Source organism: Acartia tonsa, chromosome 6 (genome assembly GCF_053477335.1).
Source record: "Acartia tonsa isolate MP-2025a chromosome 6, ASM5347733v1, whole genome shotgun sequence".
Lineage (NCBI taxonomy): Eukaryota > Metazoa > Arthropoda > Copepoda > Calanoida > Acartiidae > Acartia > Acartia tonsa.
This window is the reverse complement of record NC_137265.1, coordinates 26013406-26027889: the sequence shown is the minus strand read 5'-3', so window position 1 is coordinate 26027889 and position 14484 is coordinate 26013406. Positions and strand designations below refer to the sequence as shown.

At 35.4% G+C, this 14484-nt stretch overlaps 2 protein-coding genes across 2 annotated transcripts in view; one reads left to right on the top strand and one right to left on the bottom strand.

Moving 5' to 3' along the window:
• The window catches only part of LOC145323037 (uncharacterized), a 69270-nt gene that overhangs the window by 25403 nt on the left and 29383 nt on the right, over positions 1-14484 (top strand). Inside the window, exon 15 of the mRNA XM_080165424.1 lies at positions 41-106. Coding sequence (XP_080021550.1) covers positions 41-106 — 66 coding nt within the window. The remainder of the gene's footprint in view (positions 1-40; positions 107-14484) is intronic.
• LOC145322220 (uncharacterized) lies at positions 11458-13246 on the bottom strand. The gene is made up of 2 exons (XM_080164075.1): positions 12232-13246; positions 11458-11555 (listed from the first exon to the last, which is right to left on the bottom strand). The coding sequence occupies exons 1-2, from the start codon at positions 12928-12930 to the stop codon at positions 11469-11471; spliced, it is 786 nt and encodes a 261-aa protein (XP_080020201.1). The 5' UTR covers positions 12931-13246; the 3' UTR covers positions 11458-11468.

Below are 14484 nucleotides of genomic sequence, written 5' to 3'. Positions count from 1 at the left end.
TAACCATTAAAATATTGTGAATTAACAGATGAAATACTAGGCATACAATTGTGAAAAAGACGAGTAAATTTCAGAGTAGCGCCAGTCAAACAACCTTCATTGACGGGTAAGATTTCTTCACAGGGTTCATTATATTGGCATATTTAAAATGTTATAAAAAAATTCTTTTTTAAATGTTGTTTTTATACTTTAGTGACGTATAGTAATAGCAAGAACAAACAGCTAAATATTCTTATAAAGTGTATTAATTCAATACAAGGTTAACATACAATAATAACATTAATATTAAGACAACTGTTCACTTTTATGTTCGTGTCGTGTTGCAGAGCAATGTCTTGCTCCGAAACCGTTGACACAAGAACTCAAAGCTAAACTATATAATACATGCATTGCTCTTAAGTCAGGAAGAAAGGGACTATACATCACATTTCTCCCTGGCTTTAACATGAACCTGGATTTCAAACTGTAATATTTCAGATTAAATATACAATAGGTTTTACATGTTAATTATCATAGATATTATAAGTAGCGTTGAACGCTTATTAAATAGATAATAGTTGATCTGGTATGACACCTGCCATATTTTTTTTTTTGTTTTTTATATATTTTTATTCCAGATCTTTAAACACTTCATATACACATTTTTTTTATTTATTTTGGTTCCTTAGAACTCTTTTTGTGTTTTTTTTTTTTTATTTTCCTTTTTTCTTTATGTGTTTTTTTTTTCTTTTTAATATTTTTTTAAGAAAAAAACATTGATTAACATATAATCATTGAAAAATGCATTGATTAACACCTAATGCATTAATTACATAGTTATCATAAATACATGATATAAAAATAACATTGGTTAACATATAACCATCAGATTTAAGCATGGTATTATAGAGCATTAATATGAAACATGAATTTTAAACTTTTTTTGAGACTACTACTGCCTCAACAAATATTAAATACATAAAATAAAATAAATATGAATTAATACACATAACTATAATTATTACTTTCTTTTTCCAGATGTTCTGCTCTTCTTGCCAGATTCTTCAATATCCATGGGCATGATAGCTTCATCATCATTCACTCCAAGTTTTGCGGTCTCATCACACAAGCCGTCTTGAGACATCCTTGCCTCAGTATCACCAAGCATATGAAGACATCTTTCAAATCCACTAGTAACCGCAACCGAAATCGAGGTTGCAACGTTATCAACCTCCTCCTGATTATCCAAAATCTTTTGATGCTTACGACTAACCTCCTCTCCAAATTTATCCAGCATCATCAATATTCCAGGCGTGTGTTCCATCCTCATTTCCTCCCTCACTTGTTCATCAACACGCCATTGCTGATTTGACAATTCAAGGTCCAGACAAACAGGAATGTTCGGATTTAAGGGCTGATCCATCTGAACACAAACAGGATCCCCAAACCGAGTAACCAATTTGAAATCACCTTCGAACCACTCGTTTACTTTGTGTTCAGGATTAAACTTCCACTCAATATTGGTTGTCAACAAATTTGTATAAACGTTTCCATCCAACTCCAATCTGATTTCCTTCACTACATTCTCTAAAGTGGTACTTGGATCACATAACAATATCTGCTTGGCTAGAGTTGGACGGAGACGCTTGCAGCGCATCTGCATTTCCCAGGTCAGAACTCTTGCGTCTACTTTATCATTCAACAGACTACCTGCATATGTGGCACTCACCAGGTTATCAATTATTTCTCTTTGACCATCCAATCTAACATAACGTATCTCAGCAGGCATCTCTCCACTGGTGATTAAACTCACCGAATTCATGTTTACAATGCGTGGAATGTAGACTGTTAAGTTCATGTATTCATTCACCTGAATGGAGTCAATAAACACTTTAGCACTCAAATCCTGTTCAGACTTTCCATCAAGCCAATCTTTCTGTAACTCTAACAAAGTTGTGGATGGCATTTGCTTCAGAATAAAGCTTACTTTATTCACGACATCTTTCCAATGTGCCAGGAGCCGGATAGCTGACACAACCTGCGTCTTCAACCTCGGATCAACGCTGTTACCCACCGTTCTCAACACCGTCTGAAGGCTCATTTTACCATCTGCAGGTATGACGTCAATTTTTGAAAGTTGATGCCAATCCTCAAGTTCCCCCATATGTTTGATTATGGGTAACAATTCGCCCAACGTTTGACAGCTTTTTCTCTCATCTCCATCCAGGTATTCAATCTTAGCAAGCAACACCAAACTTGGTAAATTTTCGCAAACAAGCTTAGAGAGAAATATGGTCGCACTCAACTTATTCAAACTAGTTGTCTCGTTCCATGACAACTTTCTATTTATAGCCTTAGAATGCTCACCAGCCGCCATCAGGTTGAGGTGTCTTGAATTCTGGCTGGTAAAGATAGGGATCCTGTCCACAGGCCAGTCTATGGAGTGGATGCATCTTCCCATCTCCAACTGCACCGATAACATGTTTATCAAATTCAACTTAAACCTTGGTTCATTATCAATAAGACGAGCTAAATCTGCCAGTGGCATGTCCTCACTGCTCAAAAATATGTTCCTTGTCGCCCTGCCCACACTCAACGTGGGCAGCTCAACGCGCGACATTACCAACACCAGCCGGGATGCAGAGTTGCTGACCAATGCAGATACTGGTAGACCAGGTTTGACTTGATTTCCTTCATTGACAGATTGTTTGTGGCGGCCATCTTCTTCATTGCTCAATAACTTTTGATTCATTGTTGCCGCCGTAACCAACCTGCAAAAATACAATATAATTAAATTTCAGCATAAAAAAATTTAAGATCTAGCATTAAATTCTTCCTCAGTAAATCTTTTTTTATGACACCATGAACAACAACAATACAACAATGCCAACATAGGAATTATACCTAACAACAACATTAACACAATCAAAACAAACTTGGCAAACAATGGTAATATATCTTGAAACAAATGTTCTAAACCAAACCAAGGACCTGTAACCTGTTCGAAAAATGACAACTTATGATCAACAAAATCCAATTTAGAAGCTTGTCCATTAAAATCCTCAAAATCCTCTAATCCCTGATATTTAATAGTCTTATTAAAATCAGCAATAAACACCTTTTCGTCGTTCAGAAAAATCTTTTGTCCCACGTGTTCTGATTTTTCATTGGCAATATGCAGAAGTTCGAGTCCCTGCCCCTGATTCCCAAGGAACAAATTAGCTGTCAACTTCAAAAATACCGGACTTTGCGAACAATTTAACAATTTTATATCCTCTACTGCTACAATCATTCTACTATATTCTTGTATTCCAACTGTTTCACCTTTATAATCCACCATCAAGTGTCCTACTGCACATCCATAATCCACACCTAACTTTACTGGAATTTCAACCGCTGTACACTTTTCATACTTAGCAATTTCTCCCAGGTATATAATTCTGAACCCATGATGCATCTGTACATTTGACCTAACTTCTGTTTGAGCACATCTAGAAATACTAAAAAGTTCCATCATCCTCTCATTCCTTTCTCTACTAGCCAAAAACATAGCATTCAAATCAAATCTAGCTTCCTGTTTTAACAAATCCCCAAAATAACTTCTAACAGCCGCCTTCGGTTCCTCTAAAAACTTGATACCCTCCAATTCTGTTACAAAAATGTTGAAATCCAGATGCTGCAAAGTAAGTTTCTCTGTTCCCATAATTTTAACTAAAATATTCCTTTCCAAGTTAGAAACAAAAAGTTGTTCATTCCAAGTAGTTAAATTGAATGTATCTTGAAAAACTACCTTAAAATTACTGGCCGGTTTTCGTACTACATACGGAAAATATGGAGAAGTTGATGTTGCCCACAAATGATTATCTTCAAAATTCGCCACAATCGTCTTTTTATCATAATCCATAACAACATTTCCCTTGATCAAAACGGGTGTATTTTTTACTAAAATATGCAAAGTCCCAACAGCAAAACCTAAATTGAACCACATATTGTGCGCGTATATTCCCAGTGTCTTGCATTGAATATTTTCACCACCAACATCCCAGAAAGGTGACAATGTTCCATTAACTGTGAAACTGTGAACAGTTGGCAAGTCTATATTTACTTTAAAACTAATACCATCATGCTGATACTTGCCAGAATGAAAAACCCTTCTACATTCGTCCATACTCAACTCTACCTGTTTTTCATGTGGCACGTCTAGTACGTGCACATGACTCGCGGTACCGCAAAACCAGCGCTCCAATTTTAGTCTAACCTCACAACTAATGGCTTCTGACAATATAAAATCGGTTTCTGCTAACCCCAATAATTCCACAGATCTAACCGGTTCCATCCTATCATGCAAACAGGCAGCTGATCTAAGTTCAACATTACTTATTTGAGAACAATCATAAGCTGCTAACCGTGGATCCTGTGACGTATACATACCACCAACAACAATCAAACAATAAACCTGCATCACAACAACAAATAACAAAATATCCAAGTACCTGACTCCTCTATCATCCTTGGATTTCTTCACAGGTACTGGTCCAGCACGTCCACTCTTTGAACTACAAGCGTCCGGTGACCTCTTGCGCATACCACGATCTCCATCTCGTCTATTGCGGTCATTCCGGTCATTCCGGTCATGTCTATCACCGCCGCTTCCTCTCTTGTCATCACGCTCCCTACGGTTCTCGTGGTAATCTCTTCTCCTGCAAATATTATACAAATTATTACAAATATTATTTTTTAATCAATTTTGCGAGGTTCCTAGTTACTACATCGGCTACTGAATAACGTTCTAATCTGTCTTTTTCTCTGTTTTGTCTATCCTCTTCTAATTTTTGTAATTGCACTTCATTTGTAGAACCTTTAGGACGACCTTTAACAGGAATAGTCTCAGACATTTTTTGCAATTTTGCATTATCTAACGATCTATCTAATTCATCCTCCTCAACATCTCTACCTCGTTTAACACTTCCCCTTCGTTGTTCCAAGTTTACAATTTTACTTTGCAATTTTGGAAAAGTGTCCTCTAAAATACTCATCCGAGACTCTAACTCTCTAGCAGATTCCATGTTAACATCCTCTACACCCAAACTGTTGTCTACTAAGCTATTATCAGAGGCATAATCTCCATGAAAAACACTATCCTTACTAATAGTAGAATATGTAGAGTCTAACTTAGTTTTGTCAGTCATATCATTTGAATCTACACTATCAGAAATATGAGTACTTTCCAAAGTATCACTAAGATCCTCAACTAAATCATCTAAATTTTCATTATCCTGAGATACATTTGACCTTTGCTGTGACAACCCAACACCCAAAAAAGATTTCTCCAAAAAATCTGGTGTTACCTGTCCATCCTTCCGCCTTCCAACCACCTCTGGACTAGCGCCACAACTATTCTCCTCTTCAGAAACGCCTGAACAAGTTAAATTTCTCAAAGTATTGGGAAAGTCATAGTTTACTTTCAAGGTATTATCCACAGAGAAACATTCATCTGTAATCACTAAGTCAATCTTTTCATCTGGAGTCAAGTCTAAAGTACTCTCAATAACATATATTTTATCTCTTGGTACAATTCTCACCCCTTTATCTTTCAATCTACACTTTTCTAGGGGTTGAACCTCGAATAAACTATCAGAAATTGCTTTTGTCACTAAACACGGACCCACCCATAACGAGCAGAGTTTACGAGCTACACCAATCGTTGTGACGTCATAAAAAATATAACAATAGGAATTTATAGCTACCGGCCGACCTATCCTTTCTGTATTTTCTACCTGCAAATACTTCTCAGTTCTTTCTTGTCCAGTCCTCCAATTCTTGTCAAGGCACTCCAATAACTCTGAAAAATTCATATGTTTAATTTTCGAGCGTGTTAACGGGTCAAATGAGTCAAGTGGAAGCTTAGGGTTTCTTAGGAACATCTTAAAATACGGGGAACATCCTAACCTCCGATTGAAAGAAGTGTTCATACAAAATTGTGTAGCTTTAAGTTTATAAGCCCAATCTCCATCTTGAAAACGTAAATCAGTCTTAAGAAACGAATACACCGATTGGTTGTATCTTTCACTGTAATTCGAATTTGCTGATCTTGGAGGGATAAAAATTTGTTCAATTCCCAACCTTAAACAAACTTCCCTAAAAACTTTTGATTTGAAGCTTTGTGCATTGTCAGTCCTAATTCGCTCGCATAGTCCCCAAACAGAAAATAAATTAAACTTCAGACATTCAATAATTGTTTCAGCTTTAACATCCTCAATAGCAAACAACCACACATATCTAGTACAACTGTCAACTACTATTAAAATGTGCTTACAAATGACTCCATTATATTCACACTCATTCAAAGGACCTAAAGCATCTATGGCCAACTCTGCCATAGCTTCCCCAGCCAAAGGAGAAAATTCTATATTATGATTATGTTTAGGTTTTTTACGTCTATTCAAACAAATGACACAATTTGCAACTGCCGCCGCTACATATTTAGATACATAGGGAAAAATGAAGTGACGATTAATCCTGCTCAAAGTTTCCAAATAACCCCTATGCCCCGCTGTAACATCTGCATGAGCTAACAAGAAAACTTTATTGTACATTCCAATAGGTACCACTACCCGTTCAATAAATTGAAATTCTTTCTGAAGCCGCATAGGTGAAGTCAGGATAATTAAACCATCCTTATAACTCAGATGTTCAAAAAATCTTAATATTTGTTTACCACGATAAGGCATTTGAGACAATTCTCTGGACGTAGGTTTGACATTATTTACAATAAATTTCCTCACCTCAACTAAAACAGGATCCTTCTCCAGGCTACGACTAAATTCTCTCGCCTTCAATCTGGATGATATTTGACTGGCCGTCTCTGCTCCAATTCCTGCAATAAGACATAATTTAGGATCTTCCAATTGATATACAGTATCCAATATTAACTCTCCTTGTTCGTCTGTCGATAATTTAGATATCTTTACTATCCTTTAATGCAGTACGTGACAATATATCAACATTAGTATGCATCTTGCCCTGCCTATGTACAACCTCATAACTGAAGGTGGATAAAAAATTTATCCACCTTATGGTGAGACCAACAAAATATCCGTTCTGCCTCCAAGTAGATAGATGTTTCAGTGCAGCTGAATCAGTTCTCACGATAAACTTCTTGTGTCTCAAATAACATTCAAATCTTTCAACAGCATTTACTAATGCACATAATTCTCCTTTATGTGCTGCATAATTGGCTTCATGAGTTGAACAAACACGTGACCAACACGATATCATCTTCTCTTGTCCATTTTGTTTTTGACTTAACACCGCAGACATAGCTGTAGATGACCAATCTGTATCCAACACAAATGGTTCAGCCTCCATTCTCCAATCCGGGAACGATTTACTTATTTCTTCACAGAACAATTCTCTAGTCTTTGTAAAAGCTTCCATACTTTTTTCATCCCATTCTATTTTACTACTGTTTCTAAATTTGTTCAATGGTGCTGTAATATCAGAAAAATTCTTGAAATATGAACCATAATAATTTATGAAACCAGTAAATCTTTGAATATCTTTACCTGTTTCAGGTACTGGCCAATTCTTAATCTTTTCAATATATGCTTGGTCCATAAATATGCCTTCTGCATTTATAATATGGCCCAGAAATTTCACTTCCTCTGCAAACAATGTACATTTTCCAAGATTAATCTTGAGGCCTGCTTCACAGAATGTTCGTAGTAGAATATTCAAATGTTCCAGATGTTCCTCCACATTCATACTATATACAAGAACATCGTCCAGGTAAACTAGGCAAAATGCCCTTAATTCAGGACTCAAATCCATTACTCTATCCATCAACTTTACAAATGCACTTGGAGCATTGGTCAATCCAAACGGAAGCCTCTTGAAGCAATATTGCCGTCCATTAGAACAAAATGCTGTATATTTCCTGACAGATTCCTTCAAATGCATTGAATTATATGCTGAAGTTAGGTCAATAGACGTAAAAATCTTCTTTCCTCCAAGTTTGTCAAATAGCTCACCAATGTTAGGCAAAGGGTAACAGATCTTCTCAGTTATCTCATTTAATGAGCGGTAGTCCAGGACAAAACGGACTTTCACCTCGTTAGTATTTCCAACCTTCTTCTTAACAGCAAAAATTCCAGAATTAAACGGTGAATTACATTCTTCTATCACATCTGTTTCCAACCATAAATCAATCTGTTCTTTTAGTTTCTCTGCATGATGAGGATTGAGTCTAATCATCCTATTCTTGAAAGGTTGAGCTCCAGGAACCAACTGAATATCATACTCCTCCAAAGTACAAGATCCAATATCCGTAGGATCAATCGATAATGCCTTGAAATTCTTTAAAAACAAACCAACTATCCTTCCTTTCAAAGAAACATTATCCTTTAAAAACGGAACTTTATCCAACTTCAATTTATCTTTAATAAAACGAATCTTCTTTAATGTTGTTGACACATCTTCTTTAACCCTGTTCTCTTGCAGCATTGCTATCTTCTCCGCCACAAACAAATTTCCAACCAAAGTACCAGAAGGAACAGATTTCGTAATAGTTTCAAAATTCGTGATTTTAGTCATAATTTTACCGTTCTTTCCCACCTCAGTAATTCCTTCGTTTATCAACAAGTTGTTTCGGCTACAGTAACCTTGTCTAGGAGCTATATAACACAACTGTCCTTCAGGCATATTTCCTTTAGTTGAAACTTCTACCACCACTGTACTCAATGCAGGAATTTCTATTCGATTTTTCAATGAACAAATCCATTTTTGGTCTTGTAACTCAGCTACATTAATCTCAGGTTTCTTAGTTCTTGCTTTCTCCATTTTCTCCAAAACTGTATGAACCAAATTCTTCACTACAATTTTCCGTTTAGCTACTAAATTCACACTGATTCCATGCATCTCAATCCTGTTGCCGTCTTTGGCAAATATCGTCTTCACGTTATTTTTGTTCAACCAATAACTGCCTAGGTTCATAGGTACAGTCATGCCAGAAATAACAAAACAATCTTCTTGAAAACTGTGACCTCCAATCTGAAATTCAACATTCCGAACAACACCATCAATCTTGATGCTGGAACCCTGCACGCCTGTTGCTTTCGAATCCGTTTCTTCAATCACACAATCAAGCTTTCTAGCCAACACTTGAGATATCAGGCAGCCTCTTGCATTGCCGCTATCAATTAAGGTCAGGATTTCCATGCCACCAATCTTTGTTGGAACATAGACTTCAGCCGCTCCAGCCGCCATCTCAGAATCTTCATGAAACTTATAAAACAGCTATCTAACTCACACCAACAGTTATGAGGTTGTAACTATCCAATTGTCTATCAAATAACTATCTATCTGTCTACAACAAATAACAAAAGAACTGAATAAAACAATTCACTCACCGACAATATTTCATCCACCAACAGAAACGTCCAAAAATCTCTTAATCCACAATCAACAACAGAAATTCTCCGGCCAACAGAAACTCCCCAAACTATTTGTTAATCCACAATCAGTAAACTTCTCTCCGACCAATCTAAAATATTACAAAATTTTAGATGCCAATTGATGGAAAATCACTGTACATAAGAATTAATATTGATATTAATATATATATAACAAATTTACAAGACTTTTTTTCGAACAGCAATATATATATATAATGGTAATCAAATGGTAACAACATGAAATCATAACAACTCACCATCAAATAAATAATGATGACAGTATCTCCCAATCACCAAAAACACTCTTCTCAGCCAATCTAAAATAAATACAATGATTTTAGATGCCATAAATAAATGTTTCACTGAACCAATAACTTGTAACACAATAAAAGAAGTTGTATTAAGAAATATGACATGATCAAACATTATCAATCACCAAGCAAATTAATCTTTCCAAATACCATAAGTTCAATTCTTTGAAAGTCAATAAAATATTACCTAACAAAACTATTATTGTCAGATTAAACTGAGATGTATAAAAGGTTTGAAAGTTGAAATTCAACTAACTATATATCTCAATACCTGAGAGCACTTTCTTGCGCAGCTTTGCTTCTCTGCGCAGCTCAACTTTCTGCGCATGGCGCGCTCCACGCCCGATAATCATTTCAGCTACCTCTATACACCGCCCCATATTGCGCATACCAGCTCTGAGAGACAGTGCAAATTTCTTTGCAAATATGGTCACTCCCCCTTTCTCTCAAACAAAAGAGACAGCTCCCCCATATCTGCGCATACCAACTCTGAGAGGTAGTGCAATATTCGTTGCAAATATGTTCACTCCCCCTTTCTCCTCCAACAAAAGAGACAGCTCCACCATATTTGTGCATACCAGCTCCGAGAGACAGCCCCTCCCTTCCTTCATAGAAAGAGACTTCTCCACGATTATATCTAATGCATTATAACAATTTTGCTTCATGAAATTCTAAACTTCATTAAAAATTTTGCTGAATCAACATCACTAAATCGCAATATAATTGTTTTAAAATCGAATACTTTAAATCACAATAACTGACTCATCTTTTAAAACAATTTTCCACATTTCATCAAAATTTAATACTTTTCAAATATCTAATTTCACATTTTTATCAAATTTAATTCAATTTAAAATTCAATTTAATATTTTTCAATAGCAATTTTACAAAATTGTATTCCTAATTCATTTTTCATTTTCACTTTTTATTATTCTTATCCCTGTTAGACTCCACAACAGTCTGAAACAAAAATGAATTTTCATAATTTCAACAAAACATAATCAAAAACTAAATTAATTATTTTGATTTCCATTATAACATAATCTCGTAATTTCATATAGGCTTATAAACAATATGTTATCTTTTCATAATTCAAAATAAACCATCAAAATAAATTATCACAAAATTAGAGTTGCTTCGTTCACTCTTTATCATTAATTTTGTTTTGTTGTTGTTTATTTACAATGCGCATAAATCAAAACAATGCCGCGTAACAAGTAGAAAATGGAATAAGGTTTTATGATTATAATACATTCAAAACATTAAAACCATAAAATGTCATCTATAATAGCATTATTCCATGCCTCGACCTCCGCTACAAGGTCGTCTTCATAATCGCTTGCCCCTAAACCATCGACATGCGCCACTTCCTTCGTATCTTCCCCTTCTTTCACCTCTCCTTCAATTTCACCAACCAATTTCTTTTTATCCAAACTATTTTCATTCTTTTTAAAACTCTTTTGCCCCGTCTTATAAGGAACAAAAGGCTTGTTTCCCCACCGCAAAAAGTATTTTCCTTTAGGATTAGGCAACTTTTTATCTCTAATATCAAAACAATCCCTCATCATGTGACCCTTTCTGTTGCAATAATAACAAATAAAACCACCTTGAATTGCGCCAATTAAAGGAATAAGTTCAGCTGGTCCACCAAATTCATCAGCTAAATCAATTTCACATTGATTTATTTCATATGACAAATTATCTTCATCACTAACCTGATCAATAGTTACAGGATTTGACTTGGAACCAACGCCACCAACCATCGTCTTAGCCAAAGCCATCTGGTTTGTTGTACATCCTCTAGCCATTGACCCTGAAATTTGATTAAATTGTAGCCCTTTAACAATCAATTGTGCTTTAACTATTAACTCTGTCCGAAACTTCGTTATCATTCGCACTTGTCCGTCACGCTCCAAATCCAATGCAAATTGACGCATCTGATTAGCCAAAAGTGGAGATAAAACCACATTACACACTTGAGAATAGAAATCCATAAACATATCATCAGTTGGTTTCGGATACGCACGTTTCCAGAAAGATAGTATCTTATCAAAAAATGCATCAATCTTATCATTCTCATGTTGCTTAACACTCAAATACGCATCTTTACACACATTTTTCATGTCGGGTGGTAAAAATGTCTCCCGCATCTTACACAAGTACCCCTTTAATGTTAATTGTCTATTCTCCATATCAGCAGGTTTTAGTGTATAACCACAAGCGGTTCTTACACCCACACATTTATCAAACAAAATTTCCTTACACACTTGATGATTAGTCATATGATAACGTCTAGTAGTCATCCAAAATCTCTCCAAATAATCATCAAAGAAAATCACATCATCGTCAACTGCAAATTCAGGCGCATTTTTTCTGAACTGATCATCAAGTTTAGCACACGTTTCATTGTACCTATGCACATTCTCCTCCCCCTGCGAAACATACAGAGATCTATCTGGTACATAAACAAGAGATTTACACCAACTAACCTGCGAATCACTCAGTCCAGCTTCAAAAAAATTGAGCGTATTAAAATCCTCCGCATCAACCTCAGAAAGGGCTGGCCACCACATGAGAACTCCATTATAGATATTGTCCACAGCATCCACTCTAGACAATTCCCAAAGTTTTATGATCTTATCTTCATTTCCCTGCATACCACCAAAAATAGGCCGAGAACCACCAGCAAACAACTTAGGCTTCTCTTCTGATCCTCCAAATCCTCCAGATCCACCAGCCGTCCTCTGCCACGGCATAGAGTTATTCAAACCATTCTGCTGGTTATTTGACCCATTCTGCTGGGTATTCGAACCATTCTGCTGGTCATTCAAACTATTCTGCTGGGCAATCTTTTCAAGAATTCGCTGCTGGCCAGTCATAAACTCATTCACAACAGTCACATTTTCAGTCTTGATATCATTATCAACACTAGGCTCCACCACCTTATTAAGACGATCTTCCAAATCGTCTATCCGAGTAGCCAGTCCAGTAACCGCAGCAACATTAGTATCAACATTATCCGTCAATTCCTGCACTTTCGCCTCCAGCGGCGCCATTCTTCCAGTAAGATTATCCAGCTTATCCCCATTGGAATGAATATCACCCTGCAGCGAGGCCAACAATTGGAGCATATACTCCTCCTTCTCCGCCGGGGACAACTTCTTGTAATAATCAATGTCCACCTTCATGGCGTCCAAAAATTCCTGAACAAAACTAAAACAAAGAAATAATACAATTAAAAGAAAATCTGAGCCGTAGATTCGTACTACACTACTGCGCCAAAATGACGTATAGTAATAGCAAGAACAAACAGCTAAATATTCTTATAAAGTGTATTAATTCAATACAAGGTTAACATACAATAATAACATTAATATTAAGACAACTGTTCACTTTTATGTTCGTGTCGTGTTGCAGAGCAATGTCTTGCTCCGAAACCGTTGACACAAGAACTCAAAGCTAAACTATATAATACATGCATTGCTCTTAAGTCAGGAAGAAAGGGACTATACATCACATTAGTAATTTTGAAGAAGAATTATTTTTTTTCCGGTAATCAGTCTTTTTTAAGTTGCGGTGGGGGATATTTTTAATACTACACATAGATTAATAAATATAAGTTTTTTTTGAATATGATTATTTAGATTTTTAAGAACGGTGCAGACTTTATTACATTCTTTTGTAAAATTAAACAAAAAACAAGGATGATTGTAGATTTTTAAAAAAAATAAGCCTTTTATCATTTGATAAAAAAAAATATCAAAACCCAATGCAATTAAATATAAAGAAAGGAACATTCACAAATAAGAAAAAATTCATGTTGATTACTAACCGACCAACCAACCAACCATAACTTGTTAAGAAGGGGTTCTACTTATAAATTGTAAGCTTTTATGAAGCAGATCTAGCTAAATGGTGTTTTACACAATTATAAACTGCAATCAATCAAATATCAATTAATCTCATAAATATAAAATACTTTGACGAAACTGGTGGTTATCAGTTCCTATAGTTTATTTTGACTTCAAAAGTGACATCATGATGTTCATATGTTGATATAAATAATAACAGTACAAAGTTTAGCATTGAATAGATATATTATAGATACATACTCTCTTAATCAGTCCATTTAAAACAATGCAGGAACACTCCGGCCATTTTATTGGTTATAAAGTATACAGATTTTGGAACGAGAAGTCAGTTATTTATTTCATTTCATTGAATGTATGAACACCATCTTAACTGGAAAACTCCTAAATTAGATTATTGCACAAGTTCTAAAGAAAAATCTTCAGTTTATAATAACTCAGCAATTGGGATATTGTAATGCAAGAAAAACTATTCTGCCTCCAACTAATTTGTAACTTGATTTGTAAATAACGCTCATGGCATGCTGTCTTAAAACAAGATGACAACATCTATAAGTAGCAAAACTCAAAAATCATGAACAGACAGGCAGACATAGAGAGTTATGTAGCAGCTGTTCAGTTGTCAAAAAAAGAGAGAATACGCTTAAAAATACAAAAATGAAACCTGTATAATAAAATAATTATGTTTTTTAAAGCAACAATACGGACAAAAAAAATGTATAGACAATATGACCATAGGTCATACGATTCTTCTCTGAAAAAAATCAGTCGAGAAAATTGAATTCCCCATAGCATGACTGACGGAAAACAACGGACTGACAAACAAAGTGAATTATATAGTAGCTCTGCTACTAAAAGGATATGAGAATAATT

Coding starts and splice junctions, on each gene's coding strand:
- LOC145322220 (XM_080164075.1), bottom strand. CDS start 12,930: ATGAAGGTGGACATTGATTATTACAAGAAGTTGTCCCCGGCGGAGAAG. Junction 11,556..12,231: donor CTGGACTGAGTGATTCGCAG/GTTAGTTGGTGT, acceptor ATCAAATTTCAG/GGTCAATGGCTAGAGGATGT.